This window comes from Pipistrellus kuhlii, unplaced genomic scaffold (genome assembly GCF_014108245.1).
Source record: "Pipistrellus kuhlii isolate mPipKuh1 unplaced genomic scaffold, mPipKuh1.p scaffold_m20_p_2, whole genome shotgun sequence".
Classification (NCBI taxonomy): Eukaryota; Metazoa; Chordata; class Mammalia; order Chiroptera; family Vespertilionidae; genus Pipistrellus; species Pipistrellus kuhlii.
The window spans coordinates 73,111,137-73,138,595 of NW_023425515.1; the positions used below are offsets into that span (position 1 = coordinate 73,111,137).

General features: G+C 44.1%; 1 protein-coding gene across 2 annotated transcripts in view; it reads right to left on the reverse strand.

The window, feature by feature from the left end:
• CRYBG3 (crystallin beta-gamma domain containing 3) overlaps nt 1-18,866 on the reverse strand; it is a 122,806-nt gene extending 103,940 nt beyond the window's left edge. For both annotated transcript variants that reach the window (XM_036444614.2, XM_036444615.2), the window contains exon 1: nt 18,510-18,866. In XM_036444614.2, the coding sequence (XP_036300507.1) occupies nt 18,510-18,658 (149 nt within the window). In that variant the 5' untranslated portion in view covers nt 18,659-18,866. The remainder of the gene's footprint in view (nt 1-18,509) is intronic.
• Nucleotides 18,867-27,459: the final 8,593 nt, after the last annotated feature.

The following is a 27,459-nucleotide window of genomic DNA, read 5'->3' on the forward strand; positions in this document are numbered from 1 at the left end:
AATAATTAATGTCGTTTTTAAACATTCGTTTAAAATCTTGCTTGGCGTTGACTTGTATTGACATAACCTTCAAACACGTGGTATCTACAGAACGTGTGAAGTGCAATTAACAAGTTTTGCTTGAAAAAGTTTGTGTTTGGTTTGGTTTTTGTTGCAAAACTAGGGCTAAGAAGATGGCGGATGAAGAGCATATTCGGCACTGCATGCTTTACGAGTTCCTATTAGGAAGAAAAGCAAGTGAGGCTGCAAAAAACATCTGTAGTGCTCTTGGTCAAGATGCAGTTAGCGCCAGAAAATGCCAGCGTTGGTTTGAGAAATTTCGCGAGGGAAATTTTTCGTTAGATGCCAAGAGTGGTCGAGGCCATGTGTCCAATTTTGATCAAGAAGCTCTTCAAGCTCTTTTGGTGCAAAATCCTCAAATTACCCAACAAGAGCTTGCGACAACTTTAAATTGTTCACAAAAAACAATTTCCAATCAATTGCGTGCACTTGGCAAAGTCCAAAAGTTTGGAAAATGGGTTCCTCATGAGTTGACCGACAACAACCGTAATCAAAGAGTCACAATTTGCAGTTCAGTCCTCTCTCGTCAAAACCGTTTGCCGTTTTTAGAGCAAATTGTTACCGGAGATGAAGAATGGGTGCTGTATGTTCATTTGAAAAGGCGGCCTCAATGGTTGGACAAAAATGAGGCTCCGCAGCCCACGCCAAAACCTGACTTGCATGCGAAAAAAGTGATGTTGTGTGTTTGGTGGAATTTTAAAGGAATTCTTCATTATGAACTTTTACCATCTACCCAAACCATTACAAGTGCAGTGTATAGTGCCCAATTGGAAAGGTTAGCCCAAGCTTTAAGAGAAAAAGAACCCGCGCTGATTAATCGGAAGGGCGTAATTCTTCACCACGATAACGCACGACCGCATACTGCAAGAATCACTGCTGAAAAACTGCGCCAGTTGGAATGGGAAGTTCTCCCTCAACCTGCATATTCTCCTGATATTGCCCCTTCCAATTACCATTTGTTTCGTTCTTTGCAAAACTTTCTTCTTGGAAAAAATTTAATAATGAAGAATGCCTCAAAAATGCATTGACTGAATTTTTTGCATCAAAATCACAAGAATTTTACAACAGAGGGATTAAAATGCTTCCTGAGCATTGGGCACAAGTAGTAGAAAACAATGGCAACTATATTGTTGATTAAATTTTGTTGTATTGTTTAAATAAATTCGATTTAAAAAAAGTATTAGAAAACGACACTAATTATTACTAGAGCTAATATTTTATTAATTTCAGAGAGGAAGGGAGAGGGAGAGAGAGAGATAAACATCAGTAATGAGAGAATAACTGATCACCTCCCTCCTGCATGCCCCCCCATCAGGGACTGAGCCCACAACCCAAGCATGTGCCCTGACCGGGAATCGAACCTTGACCCTCTGGTTCATAGGTTGAAGTTCAACCACTGAGCCATGCTGGTTGGACCATTTCTGCTCTTTAACACAATGGTTGGTTGTCCTTTGTTTAACTAGAATTTGAACCCATTAAATTCAGAAACTATAACATTCTTGTCTCCAGCTCAGAGCCTAGCCTTGTGCCTGGTTATGATAAAGGCACTCAACTATCCTTTGTTAATAAAAAAATAATTGGTATCAAAGAAGTTCTTCACTTGTGCCTGCTTACCTTAATCAGAAAACACTGTTCCATTGGGAACAATGTAATAATACACACTATTCTCTTCTTCTTAATGAAGTGTGTGTGCACATATATGTCTACATACACACACACACACACACACACACTCACACCTTGAAAGAATGTACTATAACTAATATTCTGCATCATCTTTCTCTAAAGGAATAAAGAGGAAAGTGGAGCCAAGGGAAGAAATTTTCAATTGATTTAAAAACAAAATACCAAAAAATCAGAAGAGAGTAGATAAAAGATACTTTAGACAATAGATACTTAGATATATGCTTGGTTAAAAAAATATATAACAGAAGAGAATCAAAGGTTTGGAGTGGTATTCTTAGATCCTTAAAAATATGAGGGAAAGAGAAACATGTTCAAACCCCGATAATCTCAAACCCTGTGAAAGATGACAAGGCATTTCTATTGTTCTCACAACTTAACCCCCTCTGGGACCTGGGAGTAGTTCAATAGCAGTATTTTTAGAAAGCACACAACTTGCTCATAGCAGGGGGTGAGGGGCAGCACTCACAGCCACACGTAGGCACAAAAAAGGCCACCCTGCATTTTTAAATAGCTCCATCTTACTTAGCTAACAGAACTTTGGAAATTAATCTCGTTAAATAACCCAGCTAAATATCAAGGTCAAAGTAACACAGAAGCTCCTCAGTTCTGAAGCGGCCTTATTTAGAGCAGAGCTGAACACCAGGAATCCAAAGTACAGCCGTCAAGCATTTACCTACTTCATGCCAGGCCTAAGTAAACCTCGGCGCATGGGAAAAGGAGCATATAACATACTAAAGTTCAAAGAATTTACACAAAAGAGAGCCCTTATTCTGTCACTTAAAGTATTTTATACTCTTAGTTTTTATTAAGTTCTAACACGATTCCCTCACCCATTGCAGAGAAGCAGCTGAGAATGGCACAAACACATACGTGTACTCACTCACTCACTCACCTCTTTAGGTGTCAGGCCCTGTTCTTGGTGCTAGGGGTGGAGCAGTGGTCATACCAGACAAAACCCATGTCCTCACTCCTTCAGAACCCCTATCTGGATGCCCCCACAACCCTTTGGGCAATTGTGTTTATAAAACAGATTTCTGGGCCCGATTCTCAAGGATACACTTGGCGTGGGGCTCAGGGACTCCACCTCCCCTGGGTTGCTCTGATGCAGGTGCCCTCTGACCACATTTCTATGCTCAGCTAAAACCAACAGCTGAGAGCTGAATAGGGAAGAGAAGGATCTGGTCAGAGGCTCTCCATTTAATGTCTGCATGTGTGTGCTGATACTTCAAAGATAGATATCAGTGATTTAGAAAACTCATTCCCATGAAACATCGCCCATCTCCCAACACCGAAGTCCGGCAGAGCTCCTGGTCCTCCCAGCAAAGAGCCACTGCCCTGAGGAGCACCTGAGCACGGCAGGCACAGGGAGAAATCCCGTCCTCAGTGCACACTGCAGGCCGGGCCCAGCACAGGGCTCTGCCGGCCTCGCCCATCAGGGCCTCACGTGGTCAGAACACAACTCCCGTACAGCCACAGAGACAGGAACAGTGCCTGTCCTGCACTCGGAGGACGGAGGCATTGAGGGAGGAAGCTCTTCCCCCTCCTGGAACCGCTGCTGGGGGTGCCTGTCACCCTGCCTTTCCTCGCAGCGTCAGAAAAATCTGGAAATGCTAAAGGACTGAATACAGCTTCTGTACCAGACTCCCCGGGGTTTGCCCGCTTCTCCACAGACGTGGGAGATTCCTTGCCATTTCCGGAAACAAGTCAATCTCTGGGGCTGCTGCCATCACTGGCAGTCATTCCGAGCACCCCTAAACACCAGGTCACGGATAGAAGGTAGTCCCTGATTCGGGAGTGCCCTGACATCTCCAGTCCCCCCAGCCACTGTCCTAGGGCCTGCCCACCACTCCCAGTGCCTCTGCTGTGGATCTCTCTTCCTCTGCCTCTCCATCCCACTCAGCTGCCTGCAATTACTTCCCACCTTACTTCCACTTCCACTGCCATGGAGGAGCTGGCAATATTGCTGGAGATAGGGACAGGGAATTGGGGCAAATCTCTCCATTACATGGAACTGCTGGTTCTGGGGACCAGGTCTACTAGGCAGCATCTCTCTCCACGGCTTCCCTTCCTGGCAAGTTGCTCCTCACCTCTGAGTCCATTGACACAACTCCTATGATGAAACCCAGAGCCTGGCTTTCCCTGAAGTGTGATCAATTCATACTTCAGTCCGTGACTTTACGCGAAAGGACTAAATGGAAAAATAATATGGAACAAGAAGGGGTCTTTTACCTACCCACTCTCTTTCCCACTGTCTTTACTAGCAAAATGCTTTGCAAAAACTCAAAATAGACTCGTAGGGGAAGAGGATGTCTCTGTTTGAGGGACGGCCCCTTAAGAACACACACCTCTCTGGATCTGATTTTTCCAACATGCAAATTGAAGGGTCAGACCAGCTCTCAGCCAGATCTAAAATCCCATATGATCCTTCAACAGGAAGGTGAGTGGAAAAGAAATAGGTATACTATCCTTGAGGCTTCTGTGGGAAAGGAACAGACTATGATCAAGAAACAACTCAAAATCAGCATTCACACCAGTGCAGCAAGACAGAGAGGCAGAAACTCTGTCCCTTATTTTAGCACATGTGTCAAACACAAGGCCCGCGGGCCAAATCCGTCCCGCCAGGCCTTGCAATGTGGCCCGCACCGCGCTGTCATCACTGCACTCCGCTGCGTTTCCATCACAATGACAGTTTATGACTGTTCAGTAAACTATTCAGCCCGCGATTTAGGCTGGATTTTAGATTTTGGCCCCTTCTCTGATTGAGTTCGACACCCCTATTTTAAAGTTACTGAGGTCACCTCTGGGCCCATCCTCTATTCCCTTAGACTCCATCCTCTCAGACTTCGTTGAGGTCTGTAAACACTACATGACTCTATCCACACACCTCCTGAAGAGTCTGCTCATGCTTTCAGGCCCATCTACACTACTCTGGGGATGTGTTTCTTAGAAACACAGCTTCACATGCTAGCCTAGCATTCTCCTTGCCCAACGACATACTGCTGTACATCATGGATCAAACAGACTTTTCTGCACCATCCTGAGCCCCATCCAGTCTCTATGGCAGAGACGTCCACACTGATGATTTACAAATGACCGTCTGGAAAGCTGTCCATTCCTAAATGGTGACAGCCAGCAGAAGAGTAGTACTTGTGCCTTTTTAATGGCCATTAACAGAATACAGAACAGGTGGTTATGGCACTATTTCTGGCTCCAAATTAAAAGGTAACTTAAAGCAGCAATCAGACAGCATGCATTTTAGCTCAAACATCTGGCATTGGAATTTCAGAACTCCTTGGAGAAAAATCTGGGGAGGGAGGAAAGGTAATAGATGTGTCGATGAAGTCTGTTGCTTTGCAATCTTAGACTCTTCTGACAGCCCTTTCCTCACGTGTTGGCCGCTCTCCTATAATTTAGGTGTCTTCCTTGAAGCTAATTTACTTCCTGTTCTTCATTTCATGCCCTCAAAACAAGACCACAATCACGGCTCAACCACATGCTATAGAGTGAGAATTGCAGTGTGTGTGATGTGTACCTGCTGTCTACCCATCCAGGGCATTAGTAACTGCTCTACTCTCCCAAGTCCTCTCCCTCATACCTTTTATTATTTTTAAAATATATTTTATTGAGGGAAAGTTAGAAACATCGATGAGAGAGAAACACAGATCAGCTGCCTCCTGCACACCCCACACTTGGTATGTGCCTGCAACCAAGGCACATGCCCTTGGCCGGAATCTAACCTGGGACCCTTGAGTCCACAGGCCGACGCTCTATCCACTGAGCCAAGCTGGTCAGGGCATCCCTCATACCTTTTAGGTTCTGAATATTTGAGACCCACCTCCCAAGAATTAATACCCTGAATCTCTTGCTCTGATGTGAACTCACACAGTATTCCGGCTGCCTCCTAAAATGGGCCACTTGTTCATAACCCATTCAACACACTGCCCCGAGGGAGGGACGCTGCAGCGCCTTCCCAGAGCCTGGCCAAGGCTGACCCCCCCTCCAACCTCAGCTCAAACCCTTTCTCCTGGGTAAATTCTTCTAGACATAATAAAGCAACAATCTATGTGAGACAACACACACACCCATGCCCAAGTGACACTTCCAAAAAGTAAATACCAGCCCTGGCCGGTGTTGCAGATTTGATTCCTGGGCAGGGTGCACACCCAGGTTGCAGGTCACATTCCCAGTCAGGGTGCATGCAGGAGGCAGCCAATTGATGTTTCTCAAACTGATGTTTCTCTCTCTCTTCCTCCCTTCCTCCCTCCCTCCACCCCCTCTCCCCTTACCTTCCTCTCTAAATTCAATAATAATGATAATAAATACCATCTCCTGGCTACCTTCACCATGTCATCAACATCCACTCTCCCTTCCACTCTGGAAATGGCTGTTCCCTCTGCCCGGAAAGCTCTCCCCTCACATTGTTCAGCCCCACTCCCAAACACCATCCAGATGTTACTCGGTAAAGGGAGCTTCCTCAACCAGCCTATCTACACCCTGACTCCAGACGCACAATTTCCATCATGCTCTATTCCCTCTCTCTGCTTTAATTACTTCAAGGTACACTATATATTAGTTTGTACAACTTGCTTATTTTCTGCCCTCTCGATTAGAATACAAACCCTATGTAAACAGAGGCACATTTAGCTATTTCAAGTAGATTCTGAAAAGCGATGATACATCTAAGACATTTTAAAGGATTAAATTAATATTATTTTTATAATTTTTATAAATATATACACTATTGTAGAAAATATTACAGTGTCACTGTTAAGTGGAAAAAAATTCAAATTTCAAAATACTTAAGAAACCTTTAAGTCTCTGTAAAAATGTGTATAGGTGTATAGGTGTGGCCCTAGCCGGTTTGGCTCAGTGGATAGAGCATTTTCCTACGAACCAAAGGGTCCTGGGTTCAATTCCAGTCAAGGGCACATGCTCAGGTTGTAGGCTCGATCCCCAGTAAGGGGCGTGCAGAAGGCAGCCAATCAATGATTCTCATCATTGATTTTTTTCTCTTCCTCTCCCTTCTTCCCTGAAATCAATAAAAAATGTATTTTTTTAAAAAAATGTATAAGTGTAGATACACACATAGGGAATGATCTAAAAGAATAGTATTTGTCTCTGAGTGGGTAGGATTATGAGTTGTGCTTTTTCAAAATTCTCTTGTAATTTCATACCTGCTTTATAAAAAGCATATATTACTATTAAAAATAGACAAAAAATACAAAGTATTGTAGGTGATTTAAAAAACAAATAGCATGTTTGTGGAAAAGTGCAAGGAATAAATTTAAACTACACAAATAAAAGATACTAACAGTAAAAATTATAATGGCAACTTTTTTGTGTCATTGCCAAATAAAATGCATACCTGCTTGCCTAGAATAGAAAAATCAAAAGTATTACATGAATTTTCAGTTTTGACTGACATGGCCAGCGCAGCCCTCACATTAGGACTGCTCCTGTGCTGTAACAAACAAAACAATAAAAGATCGAGAGTTTATTTATCACCCAACCTATTCACACTTGGCAAAATGCAAAATTTAAAATATTTCATTACTTGTCATAACAAGCATGGCATAAGAAATGACGATCTCCCGCTAAGGTAGTATCCATGTTTTGAATAAATTTTAATACAAAGAGTGAAGCAGAAAATTTCTAACATACATTTGGCAGAAATTTCATGAAACTAGTATTTGTGCGAGCATTCGAACGCCATTTTCATGTCATTTCCAGCACTGCCATCTGTGCTACTGGTCACAAAGAACATATAAAAATCACCCTCCTTAATAGCACGCTGCAATAATGAAACCAAAACTATTTTACATAAACCTAAAGATTGCTTTTGATTTAACCACAAAACTAATAATTATTTTGGCTGGATGAGTAAAGGGAAGTGGGAAGAGGTGTCAAATAGCTAGTCCTCATGCACCATAACCAGAAGTCAATATAAATATCTAAAGTTTATATATCAAGAATGGTTAGTAAAGCATTCCTTAGACACTCGTACAGAAATACAAGAAACAGTTTAAATGAGATTAAAACAGCTTCCTCTGAGAGTCTCTCGAATGGGCCCACACCTGTCAGATGCTCCACAGGCCCTGCATTATCTATCACCTTGCTAAGAGGTTTAGCGAGAAGACTTGTGGGAGGTCTGCATGAGCGCTTTGAGCAAAGACCATGCTGCACTGTGTTCACTGCTGGGTTCCCAGGAACTAGCACAGTGCCTGGCGCAAGTGGCACTAAATGAATTCTTGGTAAACATTGGTGAAGTTTTCAACCAAATGATGAAAATGACATATAGAGGAATTAACCAATGCATTTCCATGTGTGACTTTCCCAGTAAAACGAAAGTCTTCCTGATCTGTAAGGCCTATTTCTTTATTTTGTACCCTATGGAGTTCTGGCTGGTATGCTGAAGTTGGAAGAGACCTTAGAGATGAGGCCACCTCCCTCACTGTATAACCAGAGTCTGAGAGGGCTAAGACCTGCCAGGGTCACAGCTACTCAGAGCAGATGAAAGGGACCTCACCTTGAGTTGGTATTTTTGAGGCTCTGTTAACTCCACCCAGTTTCACATTATAGACTACTGCCTTATAAACAAACCTCACTCATACTTGCAGAAAGTATCAAAGTATCATTCTGCACGTGTATTTATAGCCTTAATTGTAACTTTTCCCACTTGAACAAATTAAGAGTTCATTCTTTCTTTGGGGAATTTTTGCTAATGCAGGGTTATAAATTCTTTGGTTTTCTTTTCCTCTTTTATACAAGATATTCATTAGGTTTTAAACAATTTTTTTTCTCAAATAGGTAATTCACCTAACTTTTAAATATAAAAAGGTGTAAAATGACGTCTCCCTTCTCCTTCTCATTCTTTCTCCCAGTCTTTCACCCCTTCTAAATAGTTCACACAATACTAGTAACAGTTTTTCATACCTTCATTTTTATATACAAATAGGAACACACTATACACAATGGTTTGCATCTTGCTTTTTTTTTTTTTTTTTTTTAGTTTAGTGTATCTTGGAGATATTTCCTTATCAGCACATAAAAAGGTTTCTCATACTTTTTGACAGCTGTGTAATAATATTCCATTACATGGATGTAACATGACTTATCAATTAGTCCACCACTGATGGGACTTGACTTTATTTTTCACTTTATCATTATTAAAACTACATTACAATGACTAAACTTGCAAAGGCAACTTTGGGCCTGCTTGCAAATTGCATATTTCTGATGAAATTCTTACAGGGAAATTGCTAAGTCAGAGTACATGAATGTATTGACAGAACTCATCAAATTTCCCTCCCAAGAGGTGTACCAGTTTATACCCCGTCAGTAGTGTCTGAGCATCCCCATATCAAAGTCATGCTCATCAAGCAGGTGAAATATGGCTTCTTGCTATCATTTCAATTTGTATCTCTGTTGGAGAAGACTGACCCTTCCCGTGTTTAAATATAAATTTATAAATTGTATAAAATACAATTTATTTTTATTTCTCTCAATTGCTAGGACTATACATCATTTTTTGTATAGAACACTGACCCAGGCTATCTGGACAGTCATCCAGTGGCATGACATTGTCTTTTATTTGCATTCAAAACCATTTTCTAAAGCCAGACTTTTTTTTACGGGTCTTCCCAAGTTTTCCCAAGTTAAGCAGAGGAAGCCATCACATAATGCTGTAGCTCTGAATTCAGGAAGGAAAATTTGACTGATGACTCTATCAAAAAAGCTTCGAGATTTTTGATTAGCTATTAGACTTCTTCAAGACTTAAATTATGTCTGTAAAATGGAGTAAAGGTATCTCTCTCTTAAGGCTGCTCTGAGGATTAAGTGAACATATATAAAGGGGTGGGCAAAACAGAAGGTTTACAGTTGTGCGTATATGTGAAACAACTTATTCTGTTTTTAAAAAAATATTGATTTTTTTTACAGAGAGGAAGGGAGAGGGATAAAGAGTTAGAAACATCGATGAGAGAGAACATTGATCAGCTGCCTCCTGCACACCTCCTACTGGAGATGTGCCCCCAACCAAGGCACATGCCCTTGATTAGAATCAAACCTAGGAATCAAAATAAAAACACCTACCCCTTCAGTCTAGAGGCTGACGCTCTCTCCATTGAGTCAAACCGGTTAGGGCATGAAACAGATTATTCTTATTATATTATTAGTTATTCATCATGGTATCATTTTTCATGGGAACAACTATAAACCTGCCTTTGCCTACCCTGCATTTATTTATTTATTAATTATTTTTATTGATTTCAGAGAGGAAGGAAGAGGGAAAGATAGAAACCTCAAAGATGAGAGAGACTCATTGATCGGCTGCCTCCTGCACACCCCCTACTGGGGGTCAAGCCCACAACTGAGGCATGTGCTCTTGGCCAAAATCGAACCCAGGACTTTCCAGTCCGCAGGCTGACACTCTATCCACTGAGCAAAACCGGCTAGGTCTACCCCTGCATTTAAAGCCCCGTGCACAGGGCTTGGGTCTGATTAAGGCTTCAAGAGAGGGTGGGTTAGCTTTTCCTTTTTTTCCTTTTTTCTTTTTCAAAGGGTGCCACTCACGAGGCTTTCTCCATTTTATTTCTTTGGGAAAAGAAAACAGTCTTTCCATCACATATGGTAGAGATACATATTTGGTGGTGGAGCTTTTGTCATCGCCACTCTGGTTAGGCAAAAAAAATACCTGCTAGGCAAACAGTCGTTCCGCTCCTTCAGCAGTTCAGTACCCCCGGGGGTTCAGCACTGAGGCGCAGTCCTGCCGGAACTGAGCTGTTACCTGGCCATTCAATACCGCCAACTAAACTGAGTTATTTTGGCCGCAAAACTTCAAACTTCCAGCTATTCCGTGTAAGGGTCTCCACTCCCCTGGCATGCTGACTCCTGGAAGGATGTGCTTGTCTGCCTCCATCTACAGGGCGTGCTGAGCCTGCAGCATCAAGGAACAGCCGGCAGGAGGGCCCGAGGGAAGGCTGCCCCTCACCTGCTGGCACAGTTCCATCGCTTTGCTCACTGTACTGGGTTGGCAAAGGATGCAAATGAAACCATGCTCAGAGAAGAGCTAAAAACACGAGAAAGTATTTTGAAAGCCCAATAAAGTTCTTAGACAATATTTGATAGTACGTTCTAAACCAAATAAGTCACACACACCAAAAACATGTTTGGCTTATAATGAGCTCATCTTGAGAAAAGACAGGCACATGTTTACCTCCATGAACTAATACCTCTTTGAGGACAGGTTTGGTCATTCATTCCTCTCTGTATCCCCATTGCTTAGCACCATACGAGACCCCAACAACTACTCAAATTAATGAACAGAAACGACTCAAAATAAATGTGATTTATTTAACTTTTATTTCATGCTGATCCTCTTTTAATAATCTCGGAGATAGCCCAGATTATTTTCCTGAGTTTAGCTTTACATCAACCCGTCTTTTCTTGCTAGCACAGTTGTATTAGCTTCAGTGCAATTCATCAGAACTCTAGTTAAGAAATATTTTATCTTGAGAGAATATTTTCCTCTTATTTTACAAAATTTGCTATTAATTTCTTAATGAAAAAAAAATAAATAAAAACACCTACCCCAAAATGTTATACAGTTAGAAGTTCTGAGTAAATTTATTGCAGGACAATTTGAGGTACACGTGCAACACTGTAACACATTTAGTGAACAATTGAGTTAGTTTTCAAGAATGCCCTCAGCAAGAAACAGAATCTTCAAATTAGCCATCTGGCATATACACTGCTAACCCCAAAAGAAAAAAAATCTACAATTTCAACACTCTAAAACAGCCTACATTTCTACTCCGCTGCCAAGAGTAGGTTCTGTGCTTTCCATTAACCTGGGAGCTCAAGATTCTCAGAAAAATACACCACTGTGTACTTCTAGAGTTTTCTAGTCTCCTTTAATTACCGCAGGCTTGGACTTCTGATGTGGTCCTTCAACATCACACAGGTATGTCCTATTCAACTAAACCAGTTACTGATTATCCTATGCTATATAATGAAAGCCTGATATGCTAAGTGTCTGGTAGTCCATTCACCCAATCTATATACGTAAAAGCCTAAGCGACCATTATGACCTAACGAACCAAACAACCAGAATGACTGGAACGACCAGAACGACCGGTCAACCAGTTGCTATGATGCACACTTTCCACCAGGGGACTCGGTGTGCTCCCATAGTGGGAGTGTCGCTCAGCTAACAGACCTGTCCCAGTGGCCCACCAGCCTGGCAGCAGCCGCTCACTCCCTCAGTAGTCCTGCAGGTCCAATTTTTGGAGAACAGGCCAGCACCAATGGACCAGCACCACTGGCCTCCTGGAAGTCGGCGTCGGGCACTAAGGCTGCTTCCCCTCCCTAGATGCTCCGCAAGGAAGAAACGATACAAAAGTGGCCACCAGGTGGCTCCCAACAACCGGCACCAATGTCAGTGGACGGATCTAGATCCCAGGCTGGCAAAGGCATTCCACCTCCTCACCCCCCTGGGGACCACACCCATGCATGAATGCATGCACTGGGCCTCTAGTCAAAGCACAATATGCTAATGATATGCTAAGGCTGCTCAACTGCTCGCTATGACGTGCACTGACCGTCAGGGGACAGAGCTCCAACTGGTAGGTTAACTTGCTGCTGGGGTCTAGCCAATCGGGACAGAGCAAGACGGGCCGGACACTTCCTGAAGCCCTTCCATGGTCCCTCCCCGACTGGCCAGCCTCCCATGTCCCTCCCTGGCCCTGATTGTGCATTGGTAGAGTCCCTCAGCCTGGCTGGGCTCTCTCACAATCCCGGACCTCTCAGAGGATGTCGGAAAGCTGGTTTGGGGCGGATCCCACAGGCCAGGTCAAGGGACCCCACTGGTGCACAAATTTGTGCACTGGGCCTCTAGTCTGTATAATAAAAGCCTAAGCGACCATTACAGCAGAACGACCAGAATGACCGGTTGCTATGATGCACACTGACCACAAGGGGGCAGACGCTCAATGCGGGAGCTGCCCCCTAGTTGGCAGTGAGCTCCCGCAGGGGGAGCACGGCTCAGCCAGACGCCAGGCTCACGGCTGGTGAGCTCAGCAGTGGTGATGGCAGCCTCTCCTGCCTCTGTGGCAGAGCTAAGGAGCAGCGAGCAGGCTGGTGGTAAGGAGAGAGGGTCCCGCACTGCAAGAGGGCACAGCCCTGGCTACGGGAGCCCCGCCGCCCCCCATGCATGAATTTCATGCACCAGGCCTATAGTCTTCTATAATGCTTTCAAGTCTGTGAAACAGAATCACTGTGAACATTCAGAGAACAAACCTCCCTTCTTTATATAACTGATCTATGGTCAACAGCTGAACTTGAAGGCCAACAGATCAAGCCATTCAGCATCCTGCCTTCACCCATTTAACACCCTCACCTGTGGTGACAAGCAAAATTCTATGAACTTTAAACTGAGAGGCAATCAATGTCTGGAGACTTTTAAGATCCTCCATGTTTCTAAATGCTCAAATATGGGGGCATGTACTACCCGTAGCTGAAAACCACTAATAAGTGCTTTAATGCTCCACCAACAAACAGAGATTCACTCTTCATCTGACCCAGGCAAAGGAGACACCGGGATAAATATGACACAGCCCATCTCTGAGCCTAGTGATGTTGTCTTACCTTCTATCAATAACACTATATTGGGACACTGAAAGAACAGCCCAAAAGAATATATCTAAAATGGGACACACTGTCACCCATCCTTGAGCAAAATAAATGAAGGTCCAATTGACTTAGATATTAATGTATTTAAAAAATATATATTTTATTGATTTTTTACAGAGAGGAAGGGAGAGAGATAGAGAGCTAGAAACATCGATGAGAGAGAAACATCGACCAGCTGCCTCTTGCACACCCCCTACCGGGGATGTGCCCGCAACCAACGTACATGCCCCTGACCGGAATTGAACCCAGGACCTTTCAGTCCACAGACCGACACTCTACCACTGAGCCAAACCGGTTTTGGCAGATATTAATGTATTTTGAAGGAGCTCAGAAGCCTGGTGTGAGAAAAAATATCACAGCTTTGGAGTCAGTCAGAAAAAAAACTAAGTTCCAATCTCACCCCTCCCTGGACCTTATTCCTCTCATAATTTGGTGGAAATTACTCTCCCTTCCACCCACCCGGGTGGTGTTTAGGATTATTTCAATGACTGGAGGATGCTGCTGGCAATTAGTGGGCGGGGTCACAGATGCCAAATGTTTTTGCAAAGGACAGATGAGTCCAGTTCAAGAAATAATTGTTCCAAGCTGGCTAGTGCTCCTCAATAGTTGAGAGGTGACCCATCAACCAGGAGGTCACAGTTTGATTCCTGGTCAGAACACATGTTTGGGTTCAGAGCTTGGTCCCTAGTGGGGGCGTGCAGGAGGCAGCCGATCAATGATTCTCTCTCATCATGGATGTTTCTATCTCTCTCTCCAAAATCAATAAAAAAATATTTAACAAAAAAGAGAATTGTTCCACCCAACCACCAACAGTGTCCACCATAAGAACTGTCCTGCCCTCAGTTTCCTTAATTGTCAGAATAGTGGTAAGCATTCCAACCTTCCTGACTGAGGGTGAGGTTTAAATGACATGCTGTAAGTAAAAGTACCAGTCCGGAAGTACAGTCAGCCCTTGAAAAATGCTGTTCTCACCTTCCTTCCCCCTCCTGAGTTGCAAACATTGCATAGAGCTCATTATAAACAGGTCTGTCTCATACATGGCCCGGTGCATGAAATTTTTGCAGGGGGGGTGGCAGGTCCCTCAGCCTGGCCTGCATCCTCTCGCCATCTTGGACTGGCTCCTCACCACTCACCTGCCTGCTTGCCTGATCTCCCCTAACCACTTGCCTGCCTGCTTGATCTCCCCTAACCACCTCTGCATCGCCCTGCAGCCACGTCTTCTTCAGGAAGGACGTCTGAAATGATGTCTGGAAGGTTGTTTGGCTGTCTGGTCTAATTAGCGTATTATGCTTTTGTTGTTATAGATAGCAAAGAAACAGAGCGGGGCATTTTCTCCAAGAAGGGAAAATAGTAGGCAGCTGTCCTCCAAATTTCACATTTTAGCAGTTTAACAGGCTTTTGCAAAAATTCTCTAAATTAAAAAAAATATATTTTAATTGATTTCAGAGAGGAAGGGAGATAGAAACATCAATGATGAGAGAGAATTATTGATCAGCTGCCTCCTGCATGCCCCACACTGGGAATCAAACCGTGATCTCCTGGTTCAGAGGTTGGCAAACTCATTAGTCAACAGAGCCAAATATCCATAGTACAATAACTGAAATTTCTTTCTTTAAAAAAAAAAAAATTATATATATATATATATATATATATATATATATATATATATATTATTGATTTTTTACAGAGAGGAAGAGAGAGGGACAGAGTTAGGAACATTGATGGGAGAGAATCATTGATCAGCTGCCTCTTGCACACCCCCAAGGTTGCGCCTGCAACCAAGGTACATTCCCTTCACCGGAATCGAACCCAGGACCCTTCAGTCCGCAGGCCGACGCTCTACTCACTGAGCCAAACTGGTTTCGGCTGAAATTTCTTTTGAGAGCCAAATTTTTTAAACTTAAACTTCTTCTAACATCACTTCTTCAAAATATCGATAGACTCGCCCAGGCTGTGGTATTGTGTGGAAGAGCCACACTCAAGGGGCCAAAGAGCCACAAGTGGCTCGGGAGCCACAGTTTGCCAACCACGGTCCTAGTTCATAGGTCGACACTTAACTACTGAGCCATGCCGGCCAGGCAAAAAAATATTCTCTAAATTTTAAATCAGGAGTCAAACACTCTGTTAGACCTTTACAATCCAGCTTCAATCTAACTTTTTACCGCCTTTTCACTCTGTCCCACTACGCTAATGTGCATAGCGCCTAACAGATCGTAACCACCTGCTGGCTCTTGCTCAGCCTAGAAGACCTGTTCCCAATTTATCTCTATCTTCCCGGCTCAATTCTCTACCTAAAGAAACACCACTGATGCCTCACAGGCCCCAGTAAAGCCTCCACCACGAAGCCCCCCGTATTCTCCTCTGTTACTTCTAATGCATATGCTCCCTGTGTGCCGTAAAACCGGGCTAAACATTACAGCAATGATTTTCACACTGGGAGCCACAGAACTCACACTTTTCAACTTTCCTTTGTAAAACTTCAATTGAAATTTTTGTTTCTGTGGTGTGGGCAAAGGTAAGCTTACAGTTATAAGTATACAAAACAGAGTATTTATTGTTAGTATTTATTAATTATTGCATTATTTTCCATATGAACAACTGTAAGCCTACTTTGACCACCCCTATATAATCTCATATAAAAATATAAGCACTTTCTGGATCTGGTCAACCACCCAAGATATGGGTGCTGACAAGCAACTGGAATGCCCACACCTGAATTCGTATACACAACAGTGTTCAAGCCAACGTGTTTCTTTAATTGCTGAAGGTTAATGAGACCAGAACAACAGCAAACTCAATACGCAAGCCATGTGTTCACAGCACACGAAGAGCAAATAACTTACAGCACACGGTGGAAGCTGTGCCTCCCTGTTCCCAAGCACCCGTGTCTGCCAAACGGACCCCTCTGCGTCTACAACCACCAGCACAGAAGGTAAACCTGGCCCCCATTAAGACTAAAAGTTTTTACTGCCTCTAAGAGACACAGCCAAAATACCCTTTCAGATTGAAATAAGATCACAGTGACAAATCGCAATTCTGTTTCCAATCTTGTTAACACCAGGGTGTTGTGTTACTAGGACATTTGGTACCACTAAGCATTTCCATTTGTTTCATTAAACTTTCAATAAAGGCTTTGTGTGTGTATATATCCTGGAAAAGAAAGACTTAAGCTCTCTTAAAAGGTAATACACCCACACAAAGGATTAGCTGCTCTCCCCATAACATCTGGCAAACTAAAAAACCTGAAGACATTAGTGTTCATATAAGCACAATGAAAATTGTCATTGTCAGCCAGTCTGTGCCTATCTGGAGATAATGAATAGAGAAGTGGTAAGTTAGGCAAGAGACTAGGTGGTGAATGGTTAGCTCCAGAGAGATTAGATTTGGGAAGTGCCTAAAAGCCAAAATCTGGCAGAAAGGCAAGCAGGGTTTCAGCGCAATTGGATGTGAACCTGAAATTGGCCTACGTCTTCCTTTCTAACAGGGCTGAAGTTTCCTAGTTTGGGGAGTCTGCTTGGGATTTCTTTGAAACACCTCTTCCACATTACCCCATTGTCAGTTCCGCCCAGTGATGCCAGGCACCCCAGGCAGGCTGCCCACACCGGCAGATCTGACATTCTGGTTGAGCCCGGTCAGACTTCAAAACTATTTTTAACTACTGTGTAACTCTGAATTTTTAAATTCTCCATTAATAGTCAGGGCGATAAGAGCAGAAACTTCCCAGGAGAAGTCTAACCAACTTAGCAGGGGCTTTCAGGGAAAGATGTGGGGCTTTAACAACAGATGGTCATCATAATGCAAATGTTTCACAAGCAGGGAAACTGAGGAACACACAGCCGACCAGCGTCAAACCACAAAACTGCATACTACTGGGACCAGCCCGGCCACAGAGGCGTGCTTCGCAGTCACTCTTCCTGGAAGCCCTCTCAGTCTCCAACATCCGAGGTAACACACAGCCCTCTGAGCCCGGCCTTCCCATCACATGGGGTACACACTCGGCTGGTGCAGTCTGGGGGAGGGAGTTTAATCTCCTCACCAACCATAAAAAATGGGAAGTTGTATTTACTTTATCCCCTCTTCCTACTTTTTAAAAAAAAATATTTTATTGATTTTTTTTATAGAGAGGCAAGTAGTTAGAAACATCCATGAGAGATAAACATCGATCAGCTGCCTCCTGCACATCCCCAACTGGAGGGGGATGTGCCCACAACCAAGGTCCATGGTCCATGCCCTTGACCGGAATCGAACCCGGGACCTTTCAGTCCGCAGGCCGACGCTCTATCCACTGAGCTCCTCCTTAATGAGGGTTGAAAAGATTCGGGGAAAGGTTTTTTTTGTTTTTTTTTCTTTCAGTGAGACGCGTCAAAAACAACACAGCAGCCCCCCCCCAAAAAAAAAAAAAAAAAATAAAAAATAAATCGAACACATGGACCTTACAGCCCGCGGAGGAAGGAGAAAAGTGGCCGGGAAGGACCGCGTTTCCGTTCCTGAAACCACGGCAGCGCGGACCGGTCCTGGTCTGCTCGGCCAGGGAAAGGCTTCCGAGGAAAGAGGGAAAGGACGGAGGGGGCGGCATCCTTTACCAAGTCCAGGCAAGGGTCAGTAAAACAGGCGGGGTTTTTACAATTGGGTGAAGTCTTGGGAACTCGGCATCACAATTCTTCTTCTTTTTTTAAATCGTTTTGGGAACATTGAAATAAGCCGGCAAAGTAACAGCGGCGGGAGGCGCGGAGGCTCCGGATGCGCCCTCACCGGGAAGGCTCGCCGGTTCCCGCACGGCGGCGGCCCCGGGCTCCCCGGCCCCGGCCCCGGCCCCGGCCCCGGCCCCGGCGGACGGGCGGGCGGGCGGGCGGGCGCGGGCCGGGACCGAACCCGCACCGGAGGGGCGGACGGAGCGCCGCCAACTTCACCCGCGTTAACAAACCGGAGCGGGGAGCGGGGAGAGTGCGGAGGGAACTCCGGCGGCCGAGAAAGGGGAACAGAAAGCGGCGGTCCCCGTGCGCCGGCCCGGGAGGAGCGCGGAGCCCCGTCGGGCGGTCAGCGCTGACCCCTCCCCGACGCCCCCAGACTCCCACCTGGCAGCGCCCCGGCCCGGGGCCGGCGTGGGGCCCGCGCCCGGCCGCTCCTCCTCCTCCTCTTCCTTGTCCCGGAAAGGGCTCCGCGGAGCGAAGAACCGGGACAAGCTGTGCCAGGGGGCGCCGCCCCTCCGGCGGCCGCCGGACATCCCCCCGGCGCGGCGGCGGGCCCGGGCCGCCTGCGGGGAGTGGGCGAGGCGGTGTCCTGGGCTGGGAGCCCGGCCGGGCGCTGCGGGACCCGCTGAGGGCTAGACCGCCTGGGCGGCCGGCGCGGCTCCGTCCATCCCGGGCGGCAGATGTGCGAGCACCAACACTCCCCGCCCGCCGCTCCTCGCGCTGCGCGGCAGCCCCGCCTCCCGCCCCGCAGAGGCCCCGCCCCGGGGAGGAGCCAGAGGCTGCTGCCCGCCCCGCCCCTCCCCGCGGTGGCCCCGCCCCGCTGAGACCTCGCCCTCGTCCTCTGTGGCCCGGAGGCCCCGCCCCGCCCCTCCCCGCCCCGCCCCACTGGGACCACGCCCCCGCCCTAGTCCGCGGTGGCCCGGAGGCCCCGCCCCGCTTCGGAGACTCCGCCCCCCTGGGGCCCAGTCTAGGTCCGCCAGGGCTGTAGGCGCTGGCTTGAAAGCCCGACCCAGGAGCATACTACCACAGCGACGCAGGTCTCCTGGCTTCTGGTACAAAGGAGGTTAGGCTTTGCGTTCAAATTTGACGTTGTGTTACTGACTTGTTTTCTACCCCACAGTCCCTGCAAGGAGTTTTCAGACGTTTGAAAGAGGCTTCTAAGCTGAAGTTTGGGAAAGCATCTGGTGCATCCCAGTACCAGAGTGACCTGGGCGGTTTTGCAGCGAACAGTTACTACAAGTTTCCACCTGCCAGTGAGGGGACCCCAGGGCTGGGCCTCAGCAGTGGTGGAGATGCCTGTCTAGGTGTGTTAACAGCCCGTTTCTTATTACTTGTGGAGTAACTTTTCCTAACTCAGATGTGCTTCAAATTTCCCATACTCCATGATCAAAACAAGTACGATTCAAACTTGTGAGTGCTGAAACAATAAAGTAGTATGGATTTTTTTGTTTTTGTTTTTATGAAAAAATGTATAAGTACAAAAAAACTACCTAATTAATGTATACAACCTGATGGGTTTGGAGATCACAATCTATGTTATAAATCTGTCCATCACCTCAAAAAGTTTCCTCCCACATTATTTAATATTTATTACTAGGGGCCTGGTGCACAAAATTCATGCACGGTGGTCCCCCTCAGCCCAGCCTGAACCCTCTTCAATCTGGGACCCCTCAGGGGATGTCTGGTTGCCCCTCACTGGCCCCCTGCTAGTCTGGTCACCCCTAACTGCCCGCCCCCCTGCCAGCCTGGTTGCCCCTCACTGCCCCCCCCCCCCCCCAGGCCTGGTCATCCCACCCAGCCTGCTAGTCAGTCGTTTGGTCATCGTTCACTAACCCCCGTACCGGCCTGGTTGCCCCATGCAGCCTGCTAGTCAGTTGTTACTGTGAGGGCGTCATAACCAATTTGTATATTACCCTTTTATTAGTATAGACTAGAGGTCCAATGCACAAAATGTGTGCAAGAGCAGGCCTTCCTTCCCCTGGTTGCTGGCACCGGCTTCCCTCCGGCACCTGGGACCCAGGCTTCGCTTGCAGCCCCAGCTTTGTCCGGAAGGTCAGGAGGTTCGGTCTAATTAGCATATTATGCTTTTATTAGTATAGAGGACGAGATCAAAAGGAAATGTCCACGGCAGTTTTGACTTGGGAAGGGGAAGACATGTATCTTAGGGTCATCCCACCCCTGGCATTGGAGCGCTGGCGGAGAAGAGGGCTGTTTATGAGCAGATTAACCGTCTGGAAGCTCCAGGTCATTTCAGCACCAGCTGGTGCCTGTGGAGCCGCTCTGCACCCACAGCTGCCTCCCCGCAGCCCTTCAGCCTCTCCTCACTGCCACAGCGCCCAGGGCACTCCCCCTGATTGTTCTGGCTCCATTTAACCCGCCCAAGGTAAAGCCACCCACTTTCCTTCAGCCGGGCTTACCTCAGACTATCCCTCAAGATTGATTGTGTTCTCTTTTGCAAATCTTTCCTCCTTCTCTGAAAGTCTGAGAGAATAGGAAGAAGCTAGAATAATATATTAGAATAAGACAACTAAAGTTCCCAATTCTAACCTTATTGTTTTAGGAGAGAGTCTCCAGTGAAGGCCCACTTACCAGGAAGCTTGAAAAACAAGGAAGAATATGAAACAATCTGTTTCTTTCAGCTAGGAGGCCCAGAGAATAATTTATCTCCTCACAAAATGTTAAATGACTACCAGATGTCTCCCCCACTGTACTGTGACCAAAGCCGGCCCTATCCCTAAGGCCTAGCCAGAGATAGGGTTATTCATGAAGTCTTTCTGGGGATAAAAGTGGGTGGGAGCCAGTAAGAGTAATTACTAAATTACAGTTTAAAATTATATTTCTCTAAGAATAATCATTTCTCGCTTGGCTGGTGTGGCTCAGTGGTTGAGCGTTAACCCATGAGCCAGGAGGTCACTGGTTCAATTCCTGATCAGGGCACCTGTCTGGGTTGCAGGCTCAATCCCCAGTGGGGTCCTACAGGAGGCAGCTGACCAATGATGTTTCTCTCTCATTGATGTTTCTGTCTTTTTATCCCTCTCCCTTCCTCTATCTTTAAAAATCAATAAAAACATTTTTTTTTAAAAAGAACTTCTCTAAAAAATAGCTCTCTCAGAACATTTCTTCAATAGTCACTATTCTTGCTAAGTGAGAAGGAATCAGAATCTTGATGTGTAGAGTCCTTCATATAGAAATGTTCAGCATTGCTGGTGGTGAGAATATGAATAGAGAAATAATGCTAATGGTCATCCAGCTAGAATTCTTTCCAATAATGGACAGTATGCAACCATATCAGATAATGTAAATGTTATTAGAGACCCTTAAACTAACAGTTGGGTCCAATATAGACCTATGATTATTTTTTCCTGAAAAGGAACTAATTCATGAAAGAAATAATGACTATCTAATTTCCATTCTGTGGTAGAACAAAGCGCTTAAATGAGTTGTGACCCATATGGTGCCCTGCCTCCACTAAGGGAACTGTCAACGAAAAATTAGCTTAAAGCCATAGGACAGTGACTCCTAAGTTTCTGTTTATTTGCTTTTCTCATATTTATCCGTTCTTCAATGCCGTACATCCTTACATTGTGAGGTCACAAGAGCGTTTCTGAGCTCCCGATTCTGAGACTGCCTCTGGAAGTCTGTGAAGAGGCTGCAGAGTTGTGAGGACCTCAGAGATGCTCACTGAGCCCACTGTCTGCACTCCATCGCTCAGAGCCAGTTAGTGAGTCCCAGCAGGAGAAGCACATTCACTGGGAAGCCGACGAAGCTGAAGGTCAGGGCCCCTGGTTAGCTCAGTCTTTTGCAATGGGAACTCGGGAATGCGATCACATGTACCTGTGTTTTGTGTAATTCACAAAAGTAAATGTTTTAACTGCAGTTGACTAAGATCACAGACTCTACCTGGATTTTCCCTCCATCACACTGCTCTTAGGACCCGGTGGTATTGGAGTTATTAGAGGCATTTGGGGGCCTGCTGGGAAATTTCAGTTGTGAAAACGCTTAGTTTGGGTTTGGCGGGATACATTTACGTGGTTGTAAATTTTTCCAAAGTTACTGTATAAATTCCAATTTATTCTTGTGCAATGCACCAAGCATTCCACCCAAGATGTAGGCCAGGGGTCCTGTTCAAGATATAAGGCCCCTAACTCTGAAAATACGTGGATAGCAGAGGTGAAACAAGATTTGAAATATACAATAGCAAAAGGTGACTTATGGAAAATTATAATAGGCATCAAAAGACAAAACTGAAAGAGGAAGAACCACTTTTAACTGATATAATTTCGTAATAATAACATGCTCAATAATACAGTGTACACTACTTTTATAACTGTAAGTGAACCAAACTTTTAAATAAAAACTGTGTAAAATAGCCGAAACCGGTTTGGCTCAGTGGTAGAGCGTCGGTCTGTGGACTGAAAGGTCCCAGGTTCCATTCTGGTCAAGGGCATGTACGTTGGTTGCGGGGATGTGCAGGAGGCAATTGGTCGATGTTTCTCTCAATCGATGTTTTTAGCTCTCTATCTCTCTCCCTTCCTCTCTGTAAAATATCAATAAAATATATTTTAAAAATTGTGTAAAATAGAATTTATCAGAATTCTTGTTTGTAGGCATAATCCTGTGGCAATGTCACAAACACAGGGTGAGTATATAGTGTTACATGTTTACATTGCCCTTCTATCAATAAAAACTATGCTCAACAAACTTGAGGAAAGACTGAATTCTTTCTATTATATGTTTAGAAAATGATACTCAAAATCATCATATGGAAACCTATCAAAGTGTATATTACCAAAAATGCAGGGTGTCTCAATAAATATATGTATACTTTAACAGCTGATAACTCAATTTTTAAAATGAAATGTATTTTGATAAATTCAAACATTACCTTTATAATTATTCAAAGTGTGTGTATAAGAAAAAGAGTTTTATAAAGATATGCTGGAGAGTTAATGGACAAAAATACTGTTTTCTAGACTTTCTGATACTTGTGATATTAACCAACATTTTAAAATTGGCAACTTGCATGATTTATTTTTTCATTCACTTTATCATCTAATTTTAAAAAAATATATTTTATTGATTTCTTACAGAGAGGAAGGGAGAGAAATAGAGAGCCAGAAACGTCAATGAGAGAGAAACATCAACCAGCTGCCTCTTGCACACCCCCTACCCGGGATGTGCTCGCAACCGATGTACATGCCCTTGACCGGAATTGAACCTGGGACCCTTCAGTCCGCAGACCGACGCTCTACCACTGAGCCAAACCGGTTCCGGCTTTATCATCTAATTTTTATTTTCATACCATTTTTCTTTAAAAATGACTTCCCCAACTGTAAAAATCTTCAGATCCCACAAAACGTAGATCTGTCCCTGAGTGCCAACTATGTATCAGATGCATGCTCACTTTTAGAGATACAGTGATGAGTAAGACCAAAGCTTCCTCCCCAGGAGCACGTTTATGGAGAAAACATGAGCAAAGTGGTCTGAAGGGGACAGTCTTTCTAAGGGAATGTACAGGATGGGCCCCCACTTGGTTGAGGTCCCGGGAAGGCTACTAGAGGAGATGGCTGTCAGTGTGCCCTCTTTATCGGTGACACTGTGACTTCCACAGAAGCCTGCGATTCTATAGCTTATGTCAGGAAACCTGAACTCCATCACACGGCAGCTCCCAAAGCACAGACGCTACACACCTCAAAAGTGTGCGCATACACTGGGAGTGCTGATCCCGAAGCATTTACACGAGGATGCAAGCGGTGTTTAGAAATGCTAAGCTTTTTGTTCTGAAGAGTCATCGGGGGGAATAAACTTCTGCAGCTATCGCAGAGCACAGTGCTCACTCTGTGGCAGGTGGCCCAGGAACACTGAGACAGCTGTCAACATCGAGGAAGGCACCAGCCCATGAAAAGCAAGCAGATGGACTGGGACACTTCACTCGCTGCCTCCCAGAATAATAGCTGTTCCAGGCCAACAAGGCAATGTCACGCTGCCCAGAGCAGCAAAAAGCTATTACGGGATCTAAGCGCTCAATTAGGAGTGGGGTGGGGGAGTATTCTCCCCTTTCCTTTGTGTGTGTAGCTGAAGTTTTTATTAAGAGCCACCACAGCAAATAAGACAGGGAGAGAGATGTTTGCATTTCTCATTTTGTTACATTCTGAATATCGTGATTGTAAGGAGAAAACGCCTTAGACTTGCTGCTTCAATGAGAGCAGGTGGTAAAATTTTTAAGTAATGGTTATTCAGACTTTCAGGGATGCATGAAGTTTTATTGTGTTATTTGTCTGGTTTTTATTTTTAGAATATGTGGAGATTGAGATCTTTCAAATACACATCTTTTAGTGCTAAGATGAAGATGTGCTAATTTGACCTAAATTATTCCTTTCTTTCCTTGATATAATGATGATATAAAAAAATGAGTTCTTTATGAAAATATGACATTAACATCAACAATTACATACTTCTCAAACAGTGCAAATTTAGCTAACATCAACCAATGTATTCTGAAACATATAAAGAGAAGGATTTCTTTAGCAAACATAGATTATAAGATGGATTCCAAAATAGTTATTTACACCAATTCAATGTGTCTTTTGTTTGAGTCAAATGCTGCCTAAAATATTAAGTCATATAGCATATTAATTTTTAGTAACGCAGCTTTATAAGCATGACACAGAGAATGGCTCAGAATAATAAAGTATTACTATATGAGAAACTCAGTTTCTACATCTAAATGTTTTTCCAAAACATTTCACCTAAGTACATAAGCTATATATTGTATTGTGTACATCTGACATACAGTTTTAAAAGAATATATTCTGTAAAGAACAATTATTTTATAAATTTCTGAAGTGCATTAGATCAGTGTTGATTATAAATTTTACTTAGGTTTTATGAAACATAAAGCTTTAGCTGAAACCGGTTTGGCTCAGTGGTAGAGCGTCGGTTTGCGGACTGAAAGGTCCCAGGTTCGATTCCGGTCAGGGGCATGTACGTTGGCTGCAGGCACATCCTCGGTAGGGGGTGTGCAAGAGGCAGCTGGTCGATGTTTCTCTCTCATCGACGTTTCTAGCTCTCTATCTCTCTCCATTCCTCTCTGTAAAAAGTCAATAAAATATTTAAAAAAAAAAAGAAACATAAAGCTTTAGAGTAAAAGATAATTGGCTTATGAATCGACTTCTTTTTTTCTTATTTTGAAGTTTTAAAACATACATGTCCCAAAATCCCGAGTTTTCTTAATATGTACATGTTGTTCTCAGTTCATTTTATTGCAAACTTTAAAAACAAAGCATAGAAGCAGCTGTTCTTGTGAGCAAATGTTTTGATTAGAGAGAGAAAGCAGCTGGAAATGATACTTGCTGACATGTAAGATGGACCACAGTTTTCACAAGGGGACTTTACCTAATCTAAAATTGAAATTAGCATTATTTCCCTTGCATGATTTTTCTTTGTATTGAAGAAAAAGTCTATTCACTTTTATTATTATTTGGGGAGAAGTATTGGATATGGTGCTGAATATAAAGTTGACGTACTCATCTATAGAAATCTTTAATATTTCATTATGAAACAATATCATTAATAAACTTTTAAAATTTATTTAAAAATAAATGTAGTAACAAAAAATTCGACATGGAGCTTATAAAATCAAGTATTACTGTATTAGGATAAGTATAGAGTATGTAATTTATTTATTTGTTTATTTAGAAATGCAGCAAGTACATATCTCAATGATCCCCCTTTGATTTTGAAGGCTTTAAAAAATTCATCTAACTATAATTTAAATGGTTTTGCACCCTCTAGCAACTGAACTTTCTTCACCTCTTCTTGTCAACGTTCATTTGAAAAGAAAAATAATGTTACTTAAGAAAAAAAGTAAAACAGAAGACAAGAAGTTATCATAGGAATTTTTTGACTCCAATATCAAAATAAAAAGATAATTCTTATAATTGATTTCATATTAACATCCTTTCAAAAGTTTCATTTATTTCTATATTCTATCTTCTACTTTATTTTTCTTTCTTTCAGTTCCACAAATAAGCACCTCTAGGGAGTCAGTTTCCATTATATATCACTTGGTTTACTTCTCATACAGGTAAATGAATTGACACAGTACTTTGAATTATCAAGTCTAGAAGGCATTAAATAAACAATTATTTTTATGAAGCTCACAATTGGTATTAATTTTAAGTAAATAAAAAATGATGATCAAACTTCCATCTGGTTAAAGAGGAACTCCATTTCAAATGATCAGTCATGTACATCAATCATCAAATGACATCATTAAATGAAGTAGCTGACCATACCACAGTATAGAATTGTCCCTACACCACCATCAACCACATGAAGCCTGAGGGGAACAAAATTAACTTACTTGTTTTGCATTCTGCCATTTTCACTCCAATTCTTCCTACCATTTAAGGACATTGTCTTACCTAATAATAGACAAACATGTAAATTGACCTTACCTCCGCTATACCCACAGCCAATCAGAGTGAGTATGCAAATAAACCCAACAAAGAATGTGGCTAATTTGCATACATAGGCGCCAGCCAAGTCACTCCAAGGTAGGCCCCTTGTGGGCCCTGAGCAACCTGGGAAGGGCATGAGCCAGGGGGCCCCTGGGCAGAGCCTAGCTTGAGATGGGAGCCGAGGGACCCCTGCAGGGGCCAAGCTGGCAATCAGTGTGAACTACAGAGGAAACGCCTTTTCTGACCGCTCATTGGCGAAGCTCCCTGTATGCCACTGGTATTATTCTTAGTAACTTGGGTAATAAGAATCCAAAAATGTGATCTAGGGTTTTTCCACCTCACTCCTGTAGAAAAAAAATGAAGGTCCGCTGCTGGAAGGCTAAGAAATGTCATATCCTGCCTTAGGCAGTTTGGCTCAGTGGATAGAACCTCGGCCTGCCCACTGCAGGGTCTGGGTTGATTCTGATCAAGAGCATGTACCTAGATTGCAGGATAAAAAAAAAAAAAAAAGAAAGAAAGAAATGTCATATCCTATGAAAGATACATCTTGAAAATGCCTAAAGAAAATTGTCATTTTTTTCTTGGTGAAGGGACTGGAGTCCAGGTTGATGAAAACATCTTGGTGGCTGCAGTGACTGGCAGTGGCTGCAGCAGTGGGGTGATGGGGCTGGTGCCTTCCCCATATCAGCCTGGTCACCTCCCACAAAGGGAGGCCAAACTGAGCTTAGGCCCATGGGAAGTAGGCCTAAGGTGTCAGTAGGACATCCCTTGAGGATTCCCAGTATGTGAGAGGGGGCAGGCTGGGCTGAGGGACCCCCCACCCCTCCACTCCCAGCACAATTTCGTGCACTGGGCCCCTAGTTTAGGTATAT